The 23,671-nt window shown below is 42.2% G+C and overlaps 1 protein-coding gene across 1 annotated transcript in view; it reads right to left on the bottom strand.

The window, feature by feature from the left end:
- ADAMTS9 (ADAM metallopeptidase with thrombospondin type 1 motif 9) overlaps positions 1–23,671 on the bottom strand; it is a 276,312-nt gene that overhangs the window by 77,620 nt on the left and 175,021 nt on the right. Inside the window, exons 27-28 of the mRNA XM_073644685.1 lie at positions 22,975–23,136; positions 21,456–21,632 (exon numbers count right to left, since the gene is read on the bottom strand). Coding sequence (XP_073500786.1) covers positions 21,456–21,632; positions 22,975–23,136 — 339 coding nt within the window. The remainder of the gene's footprint in view (positions 1–21,455; positions 21,633–22,974; positions 23,137–23,671) is intronic.

A 23,671-nucleotide genomic window follows, 5' to 3' on the forward strand; every position in this document is an offset into this window, starting at 1 on the left:
ATGTTATCAATACCATGGATGGCAAGAAGAACAAACCAATCAATTTTGGAACAATCAAGCCAGACATGTCAGTAGAAGCAAGGATCACCAAGCTACGACTTGTCTACTTTGGACACATCTTACGAAGAGAGGAATCACTGTAGAAGGACATCATGGTCAGAAGAATAGAAGGAACAAGACGTAGAGGAAGACCAGCAACCCGATGGCTGGATACTATCAAGATAACGGTGGAGAAGACCTTGGTGGACCTATCTAGACTTCCACAAGATCGATCTTCCCACAGAGCGTTCATCCATCAAGTCACCATGGCTCGAGATCGAGTCGAAGTCCGTTAACATAAATAAAAATATCTCACAAATGAATGATTAATCGATAGGGGGTCCTCACCGATCATAAGAAGGAGGGTCTTATGTCTCCAGTGGAAATCAAGGGTAGTGCTAATGCTTTACCACCGCTCCATTATCAGACCCTTAACAGTGAATGGAAATAATGGCCGCAGGTGTGCACTACTGCTCTGTTCACACGGAGGCACATAGGACCCCACTCTTGTAAACAATGGGGGCATACTTGCCCAATCAGTATTATACGCATATGGCCAGCTTAGCTGCTGCAATCTAATGGTGACATTTACAATGCGCTCATTCAGCCAAGTCATTCCAAAGCCATGTCTATCTCTCATGGAGACCATCTCCACACCATCTCCAATCACTGCAAATTACCAACCTATCATACACTATAGTGCACTTTAATATTTAATAAAGGGGTTTCCAAAATAAAAAAAAATTAGAACAGATCAGGAAGGCATTAAAAAGAATAAAATAACTTCCACTGTTTCAGTGCTGACCCACCATGTTCCTGACAGCCTTTGTCAACTGTCCGGCAGTCATGATGTTCTGGCCACATGCACATGACCTCTGCAGCCAATCAATAGCCACAGTGGTGATGGTGGCGTGGTCGATACCTGACCGGTGATTGGCTGTAGTAGTCATCTGTGCATTCCTGGGACGTATAGTTCAGAAACACCAACGCGATCACCAAAGTGAGGGAAACAGCGGGTAAGTATACATTATTTTATTACTTTAATCCATCCACTGTTTTGTTGTCATTTTTGCAAAAAAAATGTTGAACAACCCTTTAACATATACCCTTTAACATATTCTTTATATAATATGACATAAGCATATGCTATTATCATATAAACACCTACAGGGGTTTTCTCACAATTAAAGAGTAACTGTTGTTTTAATTTTTCATATACCAATTGTACACATGAAATTGTAAAATCTGTATTCAGTTTATTAAGTGGCTTCAGATTTTCACATTAACTGAGATTAGAGATAGCAGTTGCGGCTCATAAGAATCCATGGAGGGAAGAGGAGCTAGAGGTTAGACACAGAGGTAGAGCTAGAGGTAGACACAAACAGAGGTAGAGCTAGAGGTAGACACAAACAGAGGTAGAGCTAGAGGTAGAGCTAGAGGTAGACACAAACAGAGGTAGAGCTAGAGGTAGACACAAACAGGTAGAGCTAGAGGTAGACACAAACAGAGGTAGAACTAGAGGTAGGCACAAACAGAGGTAGAGATAGAGGTAGACACAAACAGAGGTAGAGCTAGAGGTAAACACAAACAGAGGTAGAGCTAGAGGTAGGCACAGAGGTAGAGCTAGAGGTAGACACAAACAGGTAGAGCTAGAGGTAGGCACAAACAGAGGTAGAGCTAGAGGTAGACACAAACAGAGGTAGAGCTAGCGGTAGAGCTAGAGGTAGACGCAAACAGAGGTAGAGATAGAGGTAGACACAAACAGAGGTAGAGCTAGAGGTAGACACAAACAGAGGTAGAGCTAGAGGTAGACACAAACAGAGGTAGAGCTAGAGGTAGAGCTAGAGGTAGACGCAAACAGAGGTAGAGATAGAGGTAGACACAAACAGAGGTAGAGCTAGAGGTAGACACAAGCAGAGGTAGAGCTAGAGGTAGACACAAACAGAGGTAGAGCTAGAGGTAGAGCTAGAGGTAGACGCAAACAGAGGTAGAGATAGAGGTAGACACAAACAGAGGTAGAGCTAGAGGTAGACACAAACAGAGGTAGAACTAGAGGTAGGCACAAACAGAGGTAGAGCTAGAGGTAGACACAAACAGGTAGAGCTAGAGGTAGACACAAACAGAGGTAGAACTAGAGGTAGAGCTAGAGGTAGACGCAAACAGAGGTAGAGATAGAGGTAGACACAAACAGAGGTAGAGCTAGAGGTAGACACAAACAGAGGTAGAGCTAGAGGTAAACACAAACAGAGGTAGAGCTAGAGGTAGACACAAACAGAGGTAGAGCTAGAGGTAGAGCTAGAGGTAGACGCAAACAGAGGTAGAGATAGAGGTAGACACAAACAGAGGTAGAGCTAGAGGTAGACACAAACAGAGGTAGAACTAGAGGTAGGCACAAACAGAGGTAGAGATAGAGGTAGACACAAACAGAGGTAGAGCTAGAGGTAAACACAAACAGAGGTAGAGCTAGAGGTAGGCACAGAGGTAGAGCTAGAGGTAGACACAAACAGGTAGAGCTAGAGGTAGGCACAAACAGAGGTAGAGCTAGAGGTAGACACAAACAGAGGTAGAGGTAGACAGAAACAGAGGTAGAGCTAGAGGTAGACACAAACAGAGATAGAGCTAGAGGTAGACACAAACAGAGGTAGAGCTAGAGGTAGACACAAACAGAGGTAGAGCTAGAGGTAGAGCTAGAGGTAGACACAAACAGAGGTAGAGCTAGACACAAACAGAGGTAGAGCTAGAGGTAGACACAAACAGAGGTAGAGCTAGAGGTAGACACAAACAGAGGTAGAGCTAGAGGTAGACAAAAACAGAGGTAGAACTAGAGGTAGGCACAAACATAGGTAGAGATAGAGGTAGACACAAACAGAGGTAGAGCTAGAGGTAAACACAAACAGAGGTAGAGCTAGAGGTAGGCACAAACAGAGGTAGAGCTATAGGTAGACACAAACAGGTAGAGCTAGAGGTAGGCACAAACAGAGGTAGAGCTAGAGGTAGACACAAACAGAGGTAGAGGTAGACAGAAACAGAGGTAGAGCTAGAGGTAGGCACAAACAGAGGTAGAGCTAGAGGTAGACACAAACAGAGATAGAGGTAGACAGAAACAGAGGTAGAGCTAGAGGGCAGACACAGAAGTAGAGCTAGAGGTAAACACAAACAGAGGTAGAGGTAGACACAAACAGAGGTAGAGCTAGAGGTAGACACAGACATTATGCTGCAAGTTCTCATTAAAGGGAATCTGTCAGTAGGATCAACTCTTCTAAGTCGTCTATATAGTCATGAAGGTAATAACTGAGATTAGAGATAGCAGTTGCTGCTCATAAGAATCTATGGATGGAAGAGGAGCTAGAGGTTAGACACAGAGGTAGAGCTAGAGGTAGGCACAAACAGAGGTAGAGATAGAGGTAGACACAAACAGAGGTAGAGCTAGAGGTAGGCACAAACAGAGGTAGAGCTAGAGGTAGACACACACAGAGGTAGAGCTAGAGGTAGGCACAAACAGAGGTAGAGCTAGAGGTAGACACAAACAGAGGTAGAGCTAGAGGTAGACACAAACAGAGGTAGAGCTAGACGTAGACACAAACAGGTAGAGCTAGACGTAGACACAGAGGTAGAGCTAGCGGTAGATACAAACAGAGGTAGAGCTAGAGATAGACATAAACAGAGGTAGAGCTAGGGGTAGAGGAGCTAGAGGGCAGACACAGAAGTAGAGCTAGAGGTAGACACAAACAGAGGTAGAGGTAGACACAAACAGAGGTAGAGCTAGAGGTAGACACAGACATTATGCTGCAAGTTCTCATTAAAGGGAAGCTGTCAGTAGGATCAACTCTTCTACGTCGTCTATACAGTCATGAAGGTAATAGAAAGTCGAATAAAATGATACCTGGATATCTGTTATCCAATGTCTTATTCCAGAGAAATACACATTTTTCTTAATATCTAAATGTTAAGATCTATGGTCCGGACATAGATCTCCCTGAGAATCTGCTTCCAGAGATTATTATAAATGAAAAGTGGTGTTACCAGTGTGAGACATGTAGATCAGGAGAGTCTACTGTCAGTCATTACATGTCTCACACTGGTAACTCCCCCTTTCATTTAAAATAAGCTCTGGAGGCAGATTCTCTGGGAGATCTATGTCCGGCCCATAGATCTTAACAGCATATTTACATATTAAGAAAAACATAGATTTCGGTGGAATAAAACATCGGATCGCATATATCAAGGTGTCATTTTATTCAACTTTCTATGACCTACATGCCAATATAGACGGCTTAGGAGGGTTGTTCCTATTGACAGATGCCCTTTTAGTGACAGTCACTCTTTAACGTTTATCACAGCTGGGACCTCTGCTGATCACTAGTATGGGGCCAAGTCTTACACTTTTCCTTACTTTTCCTCACTGATCACTAGTATGGGTGCAAGTCTTAAACTGGTCATACACATTAGATTTATGTTGGCCGAATCTGCCAATATGAATGGGTTTTGTGTGTATGGGGTTATCAGCCAAATGATAGTTAGGAGTGATGTCGATCAGGCGTGTCTGATTTTGGACTGCCGATTACATTGATCACAATGCTCGCTGGGCCGAATGAGCACTCCAGCGCATGGCAAACTCGGCTGAGAGGACTGTCAGATGAACAATCTCTCGGCCGACAGCCATCTAATGGGTATGGCTGGCTTTACACTTTTACTCACCAGCATAACATGGGGATTCCAAGTCATATGTTCCTCCTCAGGCGAGCAGCATGGGTCTCCAAATCTTACACTTCCGTCATAGTATGGAGACTCCAAATCTAATGCTCTCCCTAAGAAGCACAGCATGGGGACTCCCAAGTCTTATGGTCCCCCTTCAGGAACACAGCATGGGGACTCCCAAGTCTTATGGTCCCCCTTCAGGAACACAGCATGGGGACTTCCAAGTCTTATTGCCCCCCTTCAGGAACATAGCATGGGGACTTCCAAGTCTTATGGCCCCCATTCAGGAACACAGCATGGGGACTTCCAAGTCTTATGGCCCCCCTTCAGGAACACAGAATGGGGACTTCCAAGTCTTATGGTCCCCCTTCAGGAACACAGAATGGGAACTTCCAAGTCTTATGGTCCCCCTTCAGGAACACAGAATGGGAACTTCCAAGTCTTATGGCCCCCCTTCAGGAACACAGAATGGGGACTACCAAGTCTTATGGTCCCCCTTCAGGAACACAGAATGGGAACTTCCAAGACTTATGGTCCCCCTTTAGGAACACACCATGGGGTCTCCCAAGTCTTATGGTCCCCCTTCAGGAACACAGCATGGGGACTCCCAAATCTTATGGTCCCCCTTCAGGAACACAGCATGGGGTCTTTCAAGTCTTATGGTCCCCCTTCAGGAACAAAGCACAGGGACTCCCAAGTCTTATGGTCCCACTTCAGGAACACAGCTTGGGGACTCCCAAGCCTTATGGTCCCCCTTCAGAAACACACCATGGGGTCTCCCAAGTCTTATGGTCCCCCTTCAGGAACACAGCATGGGGTCTTTCAAGTCTTATGGTCCCCCTTCAGGAACAAAGCACAGGGACTCCCAAGTATTATGGTCCCCCTTGAGGAACACAGCATGCAAACTCCCAAGTCTTATGGTCCCCCTTCAGGAACACACCATGGGGACTTCCAAGTCTTATGGTACCCCTTCAGGAACACAGCATGGGGACTTCCAAGTCTTATGGTACCCCTTCAGGAACACAGCATGGGGACTCCCAAGTCTTATGGCCCCCCTTCAGGAACACAGCACAGGGACTCCCAAGTCTTATGGTCCCACTTCAGGAACACAGCATGGGGACTCCCAAATCTTATGATCCCTTTCAGGAACACAGCATGGGGACACCCAAGTCATATGGTCCCCCTTCAGGAACACAGCACAGGGACTCCCAAATCTTACACTCTCCTACAACAGCACAGCACGGGGGCTCTAAGTCTTATATTCCCCCTCACCAGCATGACTGAACATGCTTACTCTTCCTCACCACAATCATGATGTTGAGGAGGAACAGGAAACTTGTTACTTTAATTTTATGGATCTGTTAATGTTCTACTAGTTGTTACCCCAGTGCTGGTCTAACATTTATTACCCACACAACATATAGGTGATAAATCCTAAAGGAATAGGGAAAATCTTCCCAATGTTTTATGACTGGTGCAGGACCTCGGGGGCGGTGCATGACAGTGGGATTTAAAGAAGACTAAAGAGGGAGTTCTTTTTTCAAGTTCGGCTCTGTGGGTCCTGCGCTGGCCTGAGTATGCTCCTTTAAGTCCTGTAACACTGATTCTTCTAAGAGTGAAAGAATTTGTGAACTCTCTTACAAACTTATCTTTCCTACAGACAGTTGTCTCTTTGTCACACCGATTCTTTCCCATTGATTTTTCACACATGATATTCTTCTGACAAATTAGCATTTATCTCACAAATCCAACAGCCTAGAAAAAACATATTTAAGCAGCTAAACAAGTCATAAAATTGCAAGGGTATAGATGATGGAGCTCTTATCTCTGCCGAGAAAGCTCTCTGTTATAAATTCAGTCCCTCACCGGGGGACAATTTCATCTCAGCCTTATTATTGAGGGGGTGTGAGGCCGTGCTAACCATAATCAGGGCTGACATGAAATACTCGCAACAGAAAGAAAAACTATGGGAGGAAAGTAATTGTAATCATTCTAGCTATTACTAATCATATGGCTGACAAAATAATGCAGACATGGTGATTGATGGCAAGTCAGTATATGCAAGGATGAAATGTATGGCAGTGAAACGCGTGAGCTCAGCTGGTGAATAGAGATTGAGAGCAAATTACAATGAATCTTTCTAGAAGTAAGATCATGGTTGAAATAAGGAACATTTCAAGCAACCATGGGGCAATAGTGCAAAACTGTAAATCCGTTCCTACTATGAGGGAAAGATTTAAAGGGTTTTTTTTTTCACAAAATTGCACATTATTGACCATCTTTACCGCAGGAAAAAACTTTTTGCTCATTGAAGTCAAACCCATGGGACCCCCATTGATCCTGAGAATGGGACTCTGAAACCTCAAGGAAGAAGCTCTGCAGAGCCCAGTCTTGGATGGAGCAGAATTGCCCATGCTCGGCCTCTAAGAAATGCATTGTCTATGGGACTGCCGGAGAAGCTGACTATTTCCATCAGCCCCACTAAAAATGAATGGAGCGGCCACTCTATTAAAGTCAGGGCTCTACATAATCTCTTTCTCAGGATCGTTGGTTGTCCCAGTTGCCAGACCACCAGTGATCAGCAAGTTATCCCCTATCCCCAAAGCTCCAGAAATAAATTGTGTGCTCTACAAGGATGCTTACAAAGGTTTCCACAAATTTATAAACCAAAATTTTTGACAATAATGTCTACTTGAGGATATTTTTACCTAATGAACAAGAATATTTATCAGGAGGACAATCATGGTATTTCTAGGTTGAAGAACCCTCAAATTATCTGAAGTTGGCCAAATGCATTAGATTTATGGGGCCATATATCTATCCAACTTTTATAAATAAATAGGTCTTCTTGCCTAGAATCGGCCATCTACAAAAGGGGAAAATTGGCCAAACCCACCAATTTCGGTACGATGGGCCAACTTTGGTGGCCTCCTGACTTTTCCTTGAAAGATGATAAAGAGAAAAAAAATGATTTCAATGCCCAATCCATTTGTTCTCTCTGGAGATAAAGTTCCACCAAAGGGTTCTGGCAGTGGTTTATTACTTTCTACCTACTGAAAACAAATACACACCCTTCTGAACTGAGTGCTCATCGATACAGCCTGAGAATTGGGAAAAATAGCTGTTCGTCCGTCAGCTACTGAAGGTGTATTGAAGCCTTAAAGAGGTTGGCAACTACTTTTTTATTGATGGCTCATCCTTAGGATAGGTCATCAATATCTGATCGGTGGTGGTGCCATTCTCGACACCCCCGCTGACCAGCTGTTACCGGTGACGCCTGAATGGTCTCAGATGCTGCAGATCCACCCCCTATTCAAAGGAATAAGGGGATGGATATGTCGTCCCTGGCCGTGGCCACTATAGTCTTGACGGAGCTGCTGTTTTCCGGCAGAATTGGTAACAGCTGATCGGCAGGGGTGCTGGGTGTCACATCCTCACTGATCTTGAGGATAGGCCATCAATAAAAAACTAGTGGTTAACCCTATTGAGTATGGCATGCATCTTCATAGCATGGTCACAGAAGATAGATGTCACAAAAATTGAGTGTTCACAGTCTTTCACAGATGTTTCAGTCATCATGGGCAAAAATCATCCGAAGACAAGGGCGTAAGTACTATTTAGGACCAACATCAACAAGTGATACCAAAAAATGTAAGGATCTTGAGGCTCTTCTTACATCGGAAAAGGTCCTACTTAGCTGATGGGTCAATAACCGCTGCTATGCCCACTACTCTGGTAGACTATTAAAGTTTTGAATGCTACCCAGCCACCATAAAGGTGATGTCAGTATAAGGTATTGTACAGAGCATCATTAAATCTAAAGCCTGGCCTGTATACAACTGTAAAGGTATAAAGTAGCACAATTTTAGTACGTCCTGCCGAATGCAAACGCCAAATGGAGTGCAAGGGACACAAAAATACTGGAATTATACATAAAAAGTTAAGAACTTGTGCTCTACAGTAATGAAATAGGGCACCCATAGATTGACACCAAAATCCAATGCATTTATTAGGTCCATATGTTCAATGGAAGAGAGCTACATAAATAGGTTTAATAATAGATATCCCCCAATGTCTTGAGATATATGTTGGACTTTAAAGCCTATTCTGTAGTCAGATTCGACAATACAAACCATACGTTATTAAATATACGTCTAGTTGAAATGTGGCCGGAAGTATACAAATCGCATGATCACCTGTTTCCCGTACGGCAAGCAGTGAGAGTGATGTGAGGATTCACAAGTCTGCAGTCATATAGAGACTTCTAGCTGAAGGCCGACAAGGGTACATTCACAAGATAAGGTCATATATAATTTTTTGCCATGGCTTTTGCCAAATTGCAGCCAATGAATGCAAGCTGTTAATACACTACTCACAAAACGTTAGGGATATTTGGCTTTCGGGTGAAATTTCAGGATGATCCTATATAAATGCCCTCAACCTTTTCAGGTGTACTTAATATGACCTTCTCTAAACTTTTGAATGCACATGTCTAACTGTTCAGTGTTTCAGTACATTTTGCACAACTTGCTCTTCTCTAACAAGGAGCTTAATGGCAAAATTCACACCAGGTGTTTGATCCATGAATCGGATAATACATTGTGGGGTTCAATTAGAATTGTTATTAAACAGTCCTCCGCATCACGCTGTTCACATTTTGACATCATGAGGTGAAGACGACACCTAGCAATTGATGAACAGTAAGTCGCCATTCCGAGGCTTCAAGCAGGGTGTTCTCAGACGGAAGTGGCCACTGAGCTAAGAGAGTCACTGAGTCATCGCAAGGTGGCAACAGGGATACAGAGAAACTGGAAGAGTCACAGAAAGGCAGAGAAGTGGACGTCCTTTGGCCACATCCCGCACTGGTGACCGCTCATGCTGAACAATGCCCTTTAGAAATGGACGATGAATGCCACACAACTCCAGGCACATTTAAGGCAGGTGAGAGGCACCCAAGTGTCACGTCAGACCATTCAAAACCATTTACATCAGCGTGGCCTGCGTGTTAGACGACCTGGAAGGGTACCTGACCACACCACCAGGCACAAGCATCATCATCTTGCATGGGTCATGGAGCATATACGCTGGACGAGGGACCAGTAGGCCTCAATGCTGTTCACTGATGAAAGTTGATTCACGCTGAGCAGAAATGATGGCCACCAACGATGTAGGACAGGTCAATAAGAGCGCTATGCATCAGTCACTGTTGTCACAAGACAAGCCTTTGGTGGTTGTGGCGTTACAGTGTGGGCCAATGTCTCTAGTCAATAAAGAACTGCACTACACTTTGTGAATGGTACAGTGACAAGCCCCTACTACTTGAATAACATCATTAATCAAGTCATTGTGTCTCTGCATGAACAACACAGGCATAATTTCCTCTTCATGGATGACAATGCTCAAACTCATCCAGGTTGCATCAGTAGGGAACGGCTTCTGGAGACTGGGAGACCTCAAATGGGGCAGCCTGCACTTTCTCCAGACCTGAATCCCATAGAAAATTTATGGGATCAGCTGAGTTGCCGCGTAGAAGCTCGTAACTCTGTACCCCAGAACCTCAGTGACCTGAGGGCCTCCCTTCAAGAAGAGTGGGATGCCATGCCTCAGCATACAAGAACTCCACTCGTGAACAGCAGGAGACGTAGTTGTCAAGCTGTAAAGGCCCCGTCACACTTAGCGACGCTGCAACGATCCCGACAAAGATCCGACCTGTCAGGGATCGTTGCTGCGTCGCTATGTGGTTGCTGGTGAGCTGTCAAACAGGCAGGCTCACCAACGATCAGGGGAGCAGCGACATCGTGGAAAGAATCTTTCCACGATGTCCTGCTCCTGGTTACGAGCCTGCTGAAGCAGGAGCAGGCTGGTAACTATGGTAAACATCGGGTTACTAGGGGCACACGCGCACCTAGTAACCCGCTGTTTATCATGGTTACCACTCTGCTACGGTGAGCGGGAGGTTACCGCTCACTTTAGCAGGCTCGTAACCATGATAAACAACGGGTTACTAGGTGCGCGTGTGCCCCTAGTAACCCGATGTTTACCATAGTTACCAGCCTGATCGCTGCTCCCGCTGGTCACACACAGAGATGTGTGCTGACCAGCGGGAGAGCAACGTCCAAAAAATGGTCCAGGACACTTTGCAGCGATCAGCGACCTCACAGCAGGGGCCTGATCGTTGCAAAGTGTCACACATAGCGACATCGCTGGTGAGGTCGCTGTTGCGTCACCAAAACCGTGACACAGCAGCGATCTCGCTAGCGATCTCGCTATGTGAGATGGGGGCTTTATTGATGCTCAAGGCCACATGACAAGTTATTGAGACATTGACATTTTTTGGGCAGGCATACCCACCACTGTTGTTGGCTTTTGTTCAATAAATTGTTTGAGATGATTGCATGCTTGTACTTAAATGCCCTACTTTCACAATAAAATATCACTGTAGCGTGAACTTTTTACGTTTTCTGTAAATTTCACCCGAAAGCCAAATATCCCTAACGAATAATAAAAGCGCCAAAATGTAATTCAACATTAATGCACCTGAAATTTTGAAATATCCGTCTCGTCATCCTAATCCACGTCAACACATCAGAAGTCACCCAGGAGGTCTGCTACCTGTCACCGAACCGCTCAGCCACTTCTAATATTTGCAGGATAGGTATTTGCATGTATTATTTATAAGGGCACAGATCCCCTTTGTATCTTTTCAGGGTCCCATACTGGAAATAATCAAACCCCCACAGCTGCTCCATGCAAAATTTTACAAGGTTGTATTATCCCAAAGACTCTAAGCCATTGTTTATTAAAAAAAAAAAAGGGCACATGTTTATTTAGCTGGGCAAACATGCACTGTGTCTGCCGTAAGTCAAACAAGCTCTCGGAAGTGTTCATTTGTCTGGGTTTGCAAAAAGTCCATTATGCTGCACGCTTGTAAAAGAGAAAACGCAGATATCGCTGCTTAAGCTAACACTATCCTCTATACACAATGCCCCACTTTAAATCTGTAAACCGTAAGGCCAGGTTTATGCACTATAAACATGCAGACATTCTTAAGGTGGCCTGTCGTTCACATATTCGGCAGCGCAACTAAGCATTTTCATCTATAATTATTTTCACTACTAAAGATAGCAGCCGATGCAATGATCATTTGATATTGGCCTTAGGTTAATATAAAAATAGTTAAAGGGGTTTTCTAGAAATTAAAAAAGGAAAGGAAGAAAGAAGATGTCACTATGAATGAATTCCTAAATGCATTTAATTAGCAAATTACCTTCAGTCTAGTGAGGTGATCACTACAGAATTAAAATAAACCCTGTCTTGTTACACAAGCAGAAACCTGTTCTAAAATGTTCTGATCTAATACTGGAGATATCAGAGCAGCTCAGGTAAGAAGAGGCTGCTCACACTGCTGTCCACCCTGTTTATCTGATCTAATACTGGAGATATCATTGAAGAAAAGACTGCTCACACTGCTGCCCATCCTATCTGTCTGATCTAATACTGGAGACACAAGGTTGCTGAGGAAAGAAGAGGCTGCTTACATTGCTGTCCATCATGTATATCTAATCTAATACCGGAGATACCAGGGGTGTTGAGGTAAGAACAAACTGCTCACAATGCTGTCCACCCTGTCAATCTGATCTAATACTGGAAATACCAAGTTGCTGAGGTAAGAACGGGCTGCTCACACTGTTGTCCACCCTGTTTATCTGATCTAATACTGGATATATCAGATTGCTGAGGTAAGAAGAGGCTGCTCCCACTGCTATCCATCCTGTTTATCTAATCTAATACTGGAGATAAAAGTAGTGCTGAGATAAGAAGAGGCTGCTCACACTTCTGTCCACCCAGTCTATCTGATCTAATACTGGAAATATCATTCAAGAGACTACTCACATTGGTGTCCACCCTGTCTATCTGATGTAATACTGGAAATGCCAGGAGAGCTGAGGTAAAATGAGGCTGCTCACACTGCTGTCCATCCTGTCTATCGGATGTAATTCTTGAGGTACCATGATACTGAGGTAAGAAGAGGCTGCTCACACTTCTGTCCACCCTGTCTATCTGATCGAATACTGAAGATATTCAAGAAGAGACTGCTCACACTGCTGTCCATCCTATCTATCTGATGTAATACTGGAAATACCAGGAGTGCTGAGGTAAGGAGAGGCTGCTCACACTGCTGTTCACCCTGTCATCCTGATCTAATACTGGATGTGTCAGAGATGCTGAGGATAGAAGAGGCTGCTCACACTGCTTCCCTCTTTGCCTATTTGATGTAATACTGGAAATACCAGGCATGCTGATGTAAGAAGAGGCTGCTCACACTGTTGTCCACCCTGTCATTCTGATCCAATGACGGAGATATCAGGGGTGCTGAGGTAAGCAGTGGCGGCTCATGCTGCTGTCCACCTTGTCTATCTGATCTAATACTGGAGATACAAGGAGTGCTGAAGAAGAGGCTGCTCAAACTGCTGTCCTCCTTGTCCATCTTATCTAATACTGGAGATACAAGCGGTGCTGAGGTAAGAAGAGGCTGCTAACACTGCTGTCCACCTTGTCTATCTGATCTAATACTGGAGATACTAAGGGTGCTGAGATAAGAAGTCCTGGAAATAACCAATCTACATTCTGGGACAGATTTATTTCAGTGTAAAAAGACAGCAGCTATTTTACAGTGGTTACCTCTCAAGACAAAATGACTGTTTAAAGGCATTTAGGAATGTATTTATAATGACCTTTTCTTTCTTTGTTTATTTGTCCTATTCCATAAGAACCCCATTATGAGACTCTCTTCTTTGCGATTCCTGAGAAATATGCTGTTTTATTACGACACCCAGTGATCATTTAAAATCAGTTAAATCTGTGAGGGAACTTGACTAAGTGTCCAATTTCCCTGCAGCACCACCTCTGGGGTAAAGAAGTATTACATGATGTCCTTTGAAAATAATAGACCGGCTATGAAATGTTGGGTCCTCCATAATGAAAGATGCTTTTTGTACTCACTTTATGATCTGGTTATTTGAAAGTTATGAAAAAAGGGTCTTCTTTTGCCACAAAGCTACTTGAAAATTGTTTTTCGAAACCAGACAACACCTTTAAAATTGATTGAAAATATCTTTTAGATCTTATAGAATACCCATTGTTAGGGCAAAACGTTTGATGAGATGTGTTCTCTATGTATCATTATCTTTTATATACCCAGTCCCCCTCCATCCTGAACTCCTCAATTTTGTCTCTGCCTCTTTCAGTATGTTGTAGCCAAGTTGCTCCACTTATTTCATTTATCCACATTAAGGGATAACTTGCTGATTGCTGGATTTCCACAGCTAACACTTCTACTCATTTCAGAGGACAGGGCTCTCAAATGCCCTGATTGACTGAAGCAGTGGTGACACATGTTCTGGAAGTCCCATAGTCAATGAATAGAGTGGTGGTGCGCATGTTCGGCCAACGCTCTATACTAATGGTGGCACTTTAGAGCCCTGTTCCCGGATCAGTGAGGAGGCTTAGGTCATCCCAGCAGTCCAACCTGTCGATAAGTTATAATGTGACCAGTTTGGATTGACCCTTTAATATAGCATGAGCTATGATTCTGATGATATCAAATTATACCAAGAAGTGACCCTTAAAGTGTCATAGTGTCACACTGGTGAGACACAGAGGTCAAGGAGGAAACCACATAGACTCAAGTGCCAAGCTATCAAGATCACTCCTGGAGCGATTCTCAAGAGTGAGCAGAGTGGTCCACAGTGTCAGTAAAAAACTTTCTAAGCCCAACGCTATTAGACAGGGGCTATAACATATTAACAAATATTTAGCTACCCTTTAAAGAAGGTTGGGATACAACAGAGTACCAGAAGTCCGCCAAGAGGAAAACATTCACTATTTGTGGTCTTGTTCGAAAGAAGTTCAGATACTCAACTCCTGTAAATATTATCCTTGAGGTCTAAAACGTTGGTCACGTTGCGGCTTATGCTACCCACGCACATAGAAATGCCGCCATCGAACAATCTTTTGGATAACACTTCCCATGCTCTCTGACTCTAGTAGGCATTCACTTTTGTCTTGATCAAGCCTATATCTGTATGTGTGGGGAAATATATTACGTGAATGGTAGGACGAAAAGGATTGCCAACATACTCAGATATGCCACACAATAAACATTGGGCATTATTATTTTATTTGCATACGCAATTGATTTGATGTGGGTTTTACAGCTGATTGGTGCTTTCGATTGCGCTGTGACTTCCTTCTGTGCTAGAGGCAGACAGAGCTGCTACTTGTAAGCTATGAGAGACAGAGCTGTTGGGACCGCGCTCACAAAAACACTGGGAAATTGCAAAATAAAACCTGATATCACATGGGACTGCAAGTCCACATTTCTTTAAATTTGCAGAGCCATTTTTTGTTGTTTTTGATACCTATATGAGGCCATTTTCATTATGTAATTTGTTAATTTCAATGCTAACCTGATGCTGTTATTAGAAAAATAAAGATATTGAAGATAGATAAATAAGAGACGTGTTATTTAAAGTTTATTTAGACTAAACCATTTCTTCAGAAATTGTCTTAAATACACCAGAAGTAACCTTCATGTTAATACTGTCTGTTTAAAGGGGCCCTGTCAGCATCTGGAAGTAGTTGTATGGCTGCATAGGCGCTTGTCCCTTTATAAAATTGATACCTTTTTTGTGCAGATCCGATGTACCAGTGATGAGAAATGTAGAATAGAAGCCTAATGCAAATTGAGCTGGAAGTGCACTTGGGACATGTCAGTGCACTTACATAGCCACACCCCCAGTGCACTTCCAGGCTGATTTGCGTAAGACTTCTACTGTAGATTTCTCATGACTGGTACATCGGATCTCAACCAAAAAGGTATCATTTTTATCAGGGCACAAGCGACCATAAAGCCAGACAACATGCTGACAGGTTCCCTTTGATGCCTATATACATTTACTGCTGAGGTACAGTCAGAAAATTTTAATCGCTTTGGGATATTATCAGAAAACTGTGTATTATTTTTTTTTTAACCTCATGCTTAAAATAGGAGTTCAATAAATTACAAATAATTTTTTTCATAAAGTGCCGTAGAACCAAATATATATATATAAATATACAATATATATTTATATATGCATGTATATATAAACAGATAATAAACTTTGTGAGTATGAAATATACAGCAAAGGTGGCACTGAACTCCTCGGTAACATCATTTACAAAATACAATTATCATCATCATTTTTTTTTTACACATTTGTACAACCCCCAAAGCATATGTATATATAAATTTGCAACATATTTATATATATATAAAAATATGAAATAGCACCAAAAGATCATTTCTGCACAACATCTAAAAAAAATGCAAAAGGAGAAAAGCAACATCTAATACAATCTTGTTTGACAATTACATATAGAACGGAATATGTAAAGTCTTGTTTAGAAAGAAACAAACAATACAACGTAAAACAATACAAAAGAAAAAAATCAAATAAAAAACAGTAATTCCTAAAATGAAAAGACAATTTGTTGTAGAATGTGATACTTTCTATGCAATAAATATTATAAATATGAATATTCATTAGAATATTCTATACGGTTTTGTAAGTGATACCATGTCGGAATATTTGGAATTTTATGTGCCATTTTACATAGGAAAAAATAAATACAAAGAGAATAAAAATAAGAAAAATAAAAAAATTAACACATTTCAGGTACATGTCCCTTTGTTGCACAGATGAATTCTCTCTCTCTCATACAATACTTCTAAATAAACAATTACATTTGATAATTATTATTTAAAGGGGACCTGTCACTTGCCATAAATATGTAATTTTTTAACTTAGTGTAAATGCCATTGTTCTTCTGAATTCAGCGTTGTTTTACTTTTGTTCCTGCGCCTCTCTGTTCCTGAGATATGGCCTCCCCTCTTCTTTGTATGTAAATCTAGTCTTTTTAGGCAGCTGGGTGTGATCCTAAAGAATTTGACTACAGAAAAGGGTTGAGGACCACGTCCACTTAGAAAGGGTTGAGGACCACGTCCACTTAGAAAGGGTTGAGGACCACGTCCATTTACAAAGGGTTGAGGACCACGCCCACTTACAAAGGGTTGAGGGCCACGCCCACTTACAAAGGGTTGAGGACCACGTCCACTTAGAAAGGGTTGAGGACCACGTCCACTTAGAAAGGGTTGAGGACCACGTCCACTTACAAAGGGTTGAGCGCCACATCGACTCAGAAGGGGTTGAGGACCACACCCACTTAGAAAGGGTTGAGGACCATGTCCATTTAGAAAGGGCTGAGGACTACGCCCACTTAGAAAGGGTTGAGCACCAAGTCCACTTAGAAAGGGTTGAGGACCACGTCCACTTAGAAAGGGTTGAGGACCATGTTCACTTAGAAAGGTTGAGGACCACATCCACTTAGAAAGGGTTGATGACCACACTCACTTAGAAAGGATTGAGGGCCAAGTCCACTCAGAAGGGGTTGAGGACCACGCCCACTTAGAAAGGGTTTAGGACCATGTCCACTTAGAAAGGGTTGAGGACCACGTCCACTTCGATAATAAGAATATATTTATATACAGGAAAGATAGGACCATATCTTATATATAAATATAGCCTTTCCAGCCAAGTGGGCGTGGTGCTCCACTCTTCTTTATGAGAGACTTCTTGAGGATCACACCCACTTGGATTAAAAGCAATTACAGTAGAAAAAGGTCCATATCTCAGGAACGGAAAGGTGCAGAAACAAGAAATAAACAATGCCGGATTAAGGAGAACTCTACTAAAGAAAACATGGCAGCTTCCTGATATGTCTTGTACTAAATACTTGAATACTCTTGTCTTAAGGCGCTTTAGTGTTCAGACCCTTTGCCATTCCTCCTGGAAATGTGTGAATAAATTGACTACTGGGTAGAGTTGGTGCAAATTGATTCACGGGACCTGGACGAGAAGACAGTTAAGTATTGGTGGCGTTGGATGGGAGCCCTCAGAACTGATCCCCTTTTTCCTGGCATTCCCGGCTACTCTGTTGGTTAGTCGACCTCCCCATTGTTGCAGTGTGACACATATGTGATGTCTCGCCAGACCGGCTAGCTGTGGAGGTAGGAGGCAGTTCTCACAGGTCCTTTCCAGATTAATGATATGGCCGGTGGACCAGGTCCTGAGAATCGACTCATAACAACTCTACTACTGGGTATTACCATGACTCTGACAAAAGAGTGTGACTCTACAGAGCCTGTCACTGTAAAAGTAGCCAAATATATATGATTATCTGCTAATTTCAGCTGGAGAGCCCAAGCATCTAATGGGTATGGGGTAGAAGTGAACACCGACTGCCATAGAGAACTGGACACAGGACCAAGGCAGCATGAATCGAATTCTTCATCTCTAGTATGGGGGCATCCCAACTTTCCTCCTTATGGCAGATATAGGAGGAAAGAAGGATAGGGTAGTGGAATTTCAACATGCCCAATCCTTTTGTTTACACAGAAGATGTAAATTGTCCGGCATCAGCTTATTTCCCTCCCCTATAAGAACACATACAAACTCAGGCGAGCCATGCGTGTGGGGAGGGAAGAGACAGGCTTGCTTTAGATCTACTTGGACAGTGACTTAGTGTGTACGGACAAGTTTTCTTTGACAAGGAAAATGTTAAGGTCTTGCTTCCAATCCATTCATTATTCATTGATTTCCAGGAAGAGTAGCAAAGAAACAACACAATTCAGAGTTCTAAGAAAAGATGCTCCAGAATTGTAGAATTGTTAATTTATGGGGAATGCAAGTATTATCTAAAAACAAAAATGTCGGAAGAGAGTATAAATATGTATGTATATTTACAGGATGGATAGACATGTTAATGATGTGTCAAAATATCTCGATTCATTGAGTATCGAGAATGAGCGCCACGAAAATCATCAAGATCTGCTGCTGGCAGTTCTCCTTGGAATTGCCAACCAACGATGATCCAGATGTGGGATAAGTCTGGAGATGTTGCAGGCCATGGTAGCATGTATAGCCCTTGCAGGCTGCTCACAGTAGCATGAGCATAATTCGGCCTGGCATTGTAGTGTTTAAAAATGGCTTCTTGGACATGATCCATCTTGAAGGCCTCTTCGTATCGTTGGCCATGTGGTCACTATAACAATCTCAGCTATCATTGCTGAAGAGGACAGGCCTCCATTGCAGTCTTGCTCTTCACCATGATAGCCCTTGAGAGCAGTGACGTGAGGTCAGTGGAGCACCTGTAGTTGGACATCTGGCTTGAAGCTCAATGTCCTGCAAATGCCTCTTGATGCTTTGTGTAGACACTGGTGACACCTTAGGCTTTGTATATGATGTCTAATTTCAATTGTAAAGAAACGCAAGAGCACAATAGGGTCTTATCCAAGATACAAGTTTCATGAATAAAGGTAAAACCGTTCAACTTGTAAGGTTGTGTGAGACACCACACTTAAGGAGACCAGATGCAGCAGCTTCCATAGAATATCAATAAAGGTAACCAGATTGGAAGTGTTTCTGCTCTCTCTGAAGTTATGACACGAGTAGTAGTAGATACAATTGTAGGTTTATTGTCGATGCGTTTCAGAGACCACCGAAACACATCCAATCAGGTTGTCTAATTTCAATTGCAGTACAGAATGGATCACCTTGTGCCATTCTTTGAATCTGACGAGACCTCGTGGGCAACGAGATGAAGAGGCCTTCACGAGGGAACGTCACTCTGGTCCTGGATTTTGTTGAGTGGGGGCATAATGTTCGATAGTCAGACCCCTCTATTCTCCATTCTAGGTACACAAATAGCTCGGCGTCACATTGATTTGGCCATGTAACCAGTGGTACGGACGTTTCTCCAAGACCATTTTCAACACAACAATCCCAGGCCGCATGTTGCTCATGTTACAGTGAGCAGCCTGTGTGGCCTAAACGTGCTACCATGGCCTGTAGCATCTCCAGACTTGTCTCCCATCACGTACATCAAGGACGCCATTGGTCGGCAAATGTAGAAGAGCTTCCAGCAGTGGATCTTGATGATTTGTCCAAGTGTATTCATTGTGACAACCATTAATGACCTCATTGGTGGAATGCCAAGGTGTGTAAGAGCGTGTCTTACAGCTCGCGGGGCTCATACTTGATACTGAATATTTTGTTTGTATTATTTTATTTGCACATCATTAAAGGGAATCTGTCAGCAGGTTTTTGCTATTTAATCTGAGAGCAGCATAATGTAGGGGCAAAGACACAGATTCCAGTGATGTGTCATTTGCTCAGCAGCTTTCTAAAGTTTCAATACAATCAGTGTTTTATCAACAGCTCAGCATTGTGAAAGCTGCTACATTTACAGCAAAGAAAACAGGGATTTTATCAAAACCGCAGCAAGCTGCCCAGTAAGTGACGCATCACTGGAATCAGGCTCTCTGCCCCTACATCATGCTGTTCTCAGATTACACACCAAAACCTTCTGATAGATTCCCTTTGACAGGTCTGTCCATTCTGTGATTTCCATAATTTTACGTATTTTCCTTCTTGGTGTTGCAATTTCAACGTTGAAGAGTGTGAATATGAATATATATATATATATATATAAATATATATATGAATATATACATGTATATATATATATATATATATATATATACACACATATATACATATATACTGTACATATATATATATATATATACACACACACATTTATTTATTTATAGACATATCTTTTTTCTGGATATCACACACTACAACCAACTCTTATCTAGAGAATATAACAAATATTGTTCTATGCAATGTCAAGTGAATATTGTAATATGAGTCATAAAAATGCCCTTGATATTAAGGCTTTGTTCACACACAGTGTTTTTTTTACTGCCGCCAAAACCTGCTCTCTTGATAATAAAAAAGCTGTGTGCAAAACGTCTGTTTTGCAGCATTTTTGTCACGTTTTTTGGGAGCATTTCTTGTCTTTTTTCACTTTCTCATTGTTTTCTATTTGTGAAAAAACGCTGCAAAAACGCTGAAAGAATTGACATGCTACAGATTTAAAAAACGTTGCAGTGCTCAAATTCAAGAACGGGTGCATGAGATTTCTGAAATCTCACAGCTTTTTTTGGTAATGTAAAAAACAGCTTTTAATTTGCATAAAAAATGCAGCAAAAAAATGCTGCATGTGAACATAGCCTAAGGAGTCTGAGCACAGACCTGCACTGACGTACCATGGTTGTATAGCAAAGGGTAATGATAATTATAAAAAAAAAAATCCCTAAAGTATGAATCTTATCATATAAAAATAACTACAAAAAAAATCAATATTCTTCACGATAATGTACCAAACATATTACACATGTATTTATGAATGCTTTTGGTGTGTGTTTTATGTGCAATTTACATGACTGTTCTATTGAAAAGTCCTTTAGATGGTGGGAAAAACGTAGAGAACATTCAGGCATCACGTCCTGACGTAACATGATGCGGCCAAAGGAATCAAAGCTCGTTCTTTTCTAAGGAAAAACATGCCGAACTGGTTTTACAGCGGAAAAGAAGTTAGGATTGACATCAAAACTGACAATCGTGTCTAAAGCATCACTAAGTGCAAGGTTCAGATAATAACTGCATTGAATCTACATTATGGAAGACCTCGGTCTTATAAAAATAAATGATGGATAGAATTCCATTTGTCATTAGTAAAAAAAAATATATATATATTTATGGTCATACCGAGCTCCAAGGACCTGTATTCCATGCAGAGTCTGGAGGACAACTGTGAGTGTTGCATTGTTCGCGGTCTGGGGGTTTATCTAGTATCTCACAGCTGAGATCATTGAATCGCTCCCCATTAGGTCTCTGACATACGACAAGTCTTGTCCTTGTCCCGGAACCACATTTTTTCGAACACTAGAAATTGAAGAAAAGGGCATTTGAAACATTTCTCAAACTTAGTAGACTTAACAAACTTACAAAAATGTAGCCATGAAATCCTTAAAATGAAGAAATATCTATATTGTTTGAGTTTGGGAACATTTTGAAAAACGTCACTGTGGAACCGTAATGGGCACGGTCAGACTGGCCCATCAGAGGATCTTCAGCACACAGTAGCAAAGGTCCAGCACAAGAGAACCCCCAGGTGATTTTGGAGCTAATCACTATTTTTTAATGGTTTAATGATCCATCCTTTAATAAGTTTAAAGGTAACCTGTCATTAGGCCAGGGACCCCTAAACCACCATCGTGAGGTTAAAGAGTCGACATCAAAGCTGGCCATTTTGGAATTAATTAACAAACTTCTAAGTCACTACAGATAAGTCTAGGATTCTAGTTCACCAGCAATAGGCGCAATTAAAGAGGACCTGTCACTTGCCATAAATATCTTATATTTTGGACCGGGAGTAAATGCCGCTGTTCTCCGTTGTTTTTGTCTTTCCTGCGCTTCTTTGTTCCTGAGATATGGCCCGCTCTTCCTTGTATGTAAATCTAGTCTTTTTAGTCAGCTGGGTGTGATGCTAAAGAAGAAGACTACAGACAAGAGTTGAGGACCACGCCCATTTGGCTAACAAGACTAGATTTATACACAGGGAAGAGAGGACCATATCTCAGGAATGGGGAGGAGCAGAAACAAAAGAAAAGCAATGCCGGATTCAGGAGAACAGCAGCATTTATAACAGGTACAAAAATGTACATATTTAGGGCAAGTGACAGGTCCTCTTTAAAGTCAAAGTAAAATACTGCACTTGATATCGCTATTCTACAGTCCCTGACTTATCTGGGATAATTCAGAATTTCTTTTATTACCTAATTCTAAAATGGCTGGTTTCGAGGTGGGTATCTTTAGAAAGTTAAACCCCTCTGCTTAACCACATACAAGTGGTTCAGTCTCCCTAAACCTAGTAGCAGGTTCTACGAGGTTCTTGTATTTAGGTCTAGGGCTGCACAGTGACCCTCAAATCGCAGCGACACTCAGCAACATTGGATGTAAGGATTTCCCAAGAAGTCGTGTTGCAACATACACAAGTTACACGTGACACAATTGCCATAGACTTTACTTGTGTGCGACTTATCTGCAACTTGGTTCTTCTATTTTCAGCAAAATCGGAGCACTAAAACAGTTGCGCGGCAGCAAGTCACAAAAAAGTTGCAGACTTTTCAGAGACTAAAGATAAGTCTAGTTGCCATATGTAGACTGCATATGTGTTCTTAGCAAGTAACCATATCTAGTTCTTGGTAGAATTAGATGGATTTACCTCTCCCCAGTTGCCAAATGCCCACTGCGGACATGGTCCAGATTCACACGGCCGTTGCTCAGCAGGTTTGCTTCTCTCATCACAGTTGGTAGCGGGATACCCATTTTCGTCTTGGCAGACCACCACACGGCGCTGGAATCCCCCGGCACATGTGCTAGAACACTAACATGTAAAAGGAACAAATTGATTATATAGGAAAATTTTTGACTTATTCTTCATTATTTTTGACCCTATGTAGTTATCTGAGCTTTTAGAACAATTCCCTCTACGCATAACCCTTCTGTTTCTATACTGATTAAAGGGAATCTGTCACCAGGTTTTTGCCACCTAATCTGAGAACAGCATAATGTAGGGACAGAGACCCTGATTCCAGCGATGTGTCACTTACTGGGCTGCTTGCTGTTATTTTGATAAAATCACTGTTTTATCAGCAGGAGATTATCACTAGAGGACTAGTAAACCTGCTGCCATGTAGTCTTCTATATTCATGAGCTCTGTATATCCACACCCCCATTTCTGATTGCCAAGGTTCTGCCTATGCAGAGTGTACACAAAAAGCTGCCAATCAGTGGTGTGAGCAGGGCTATACACAGCTCAGCATTCAGAGAACTGATAGATCTGCAGCAGGTAAAACAGTAATTTTATCAAAGCATCAGTAAGTGACGCATCACTGGAATCAGGATCTCTGCCCTTACAT

This window comes from Phyllobates terribilis, unplaced genomic scaffold (assembly GCF_046119375.1).
Source record: "Phyllobates terribilis strain yellow unplaced genomic scaffold, ASM4611937v1 Scaffold_8__6_contigs__length_399053987, whole genome shotgun sequence".
NCBI lineage: Eukaryota > Metazoa > Chordata > Amphibia > Anura > Dendrobatidae > Phyllobates > Phyllobates terribilis.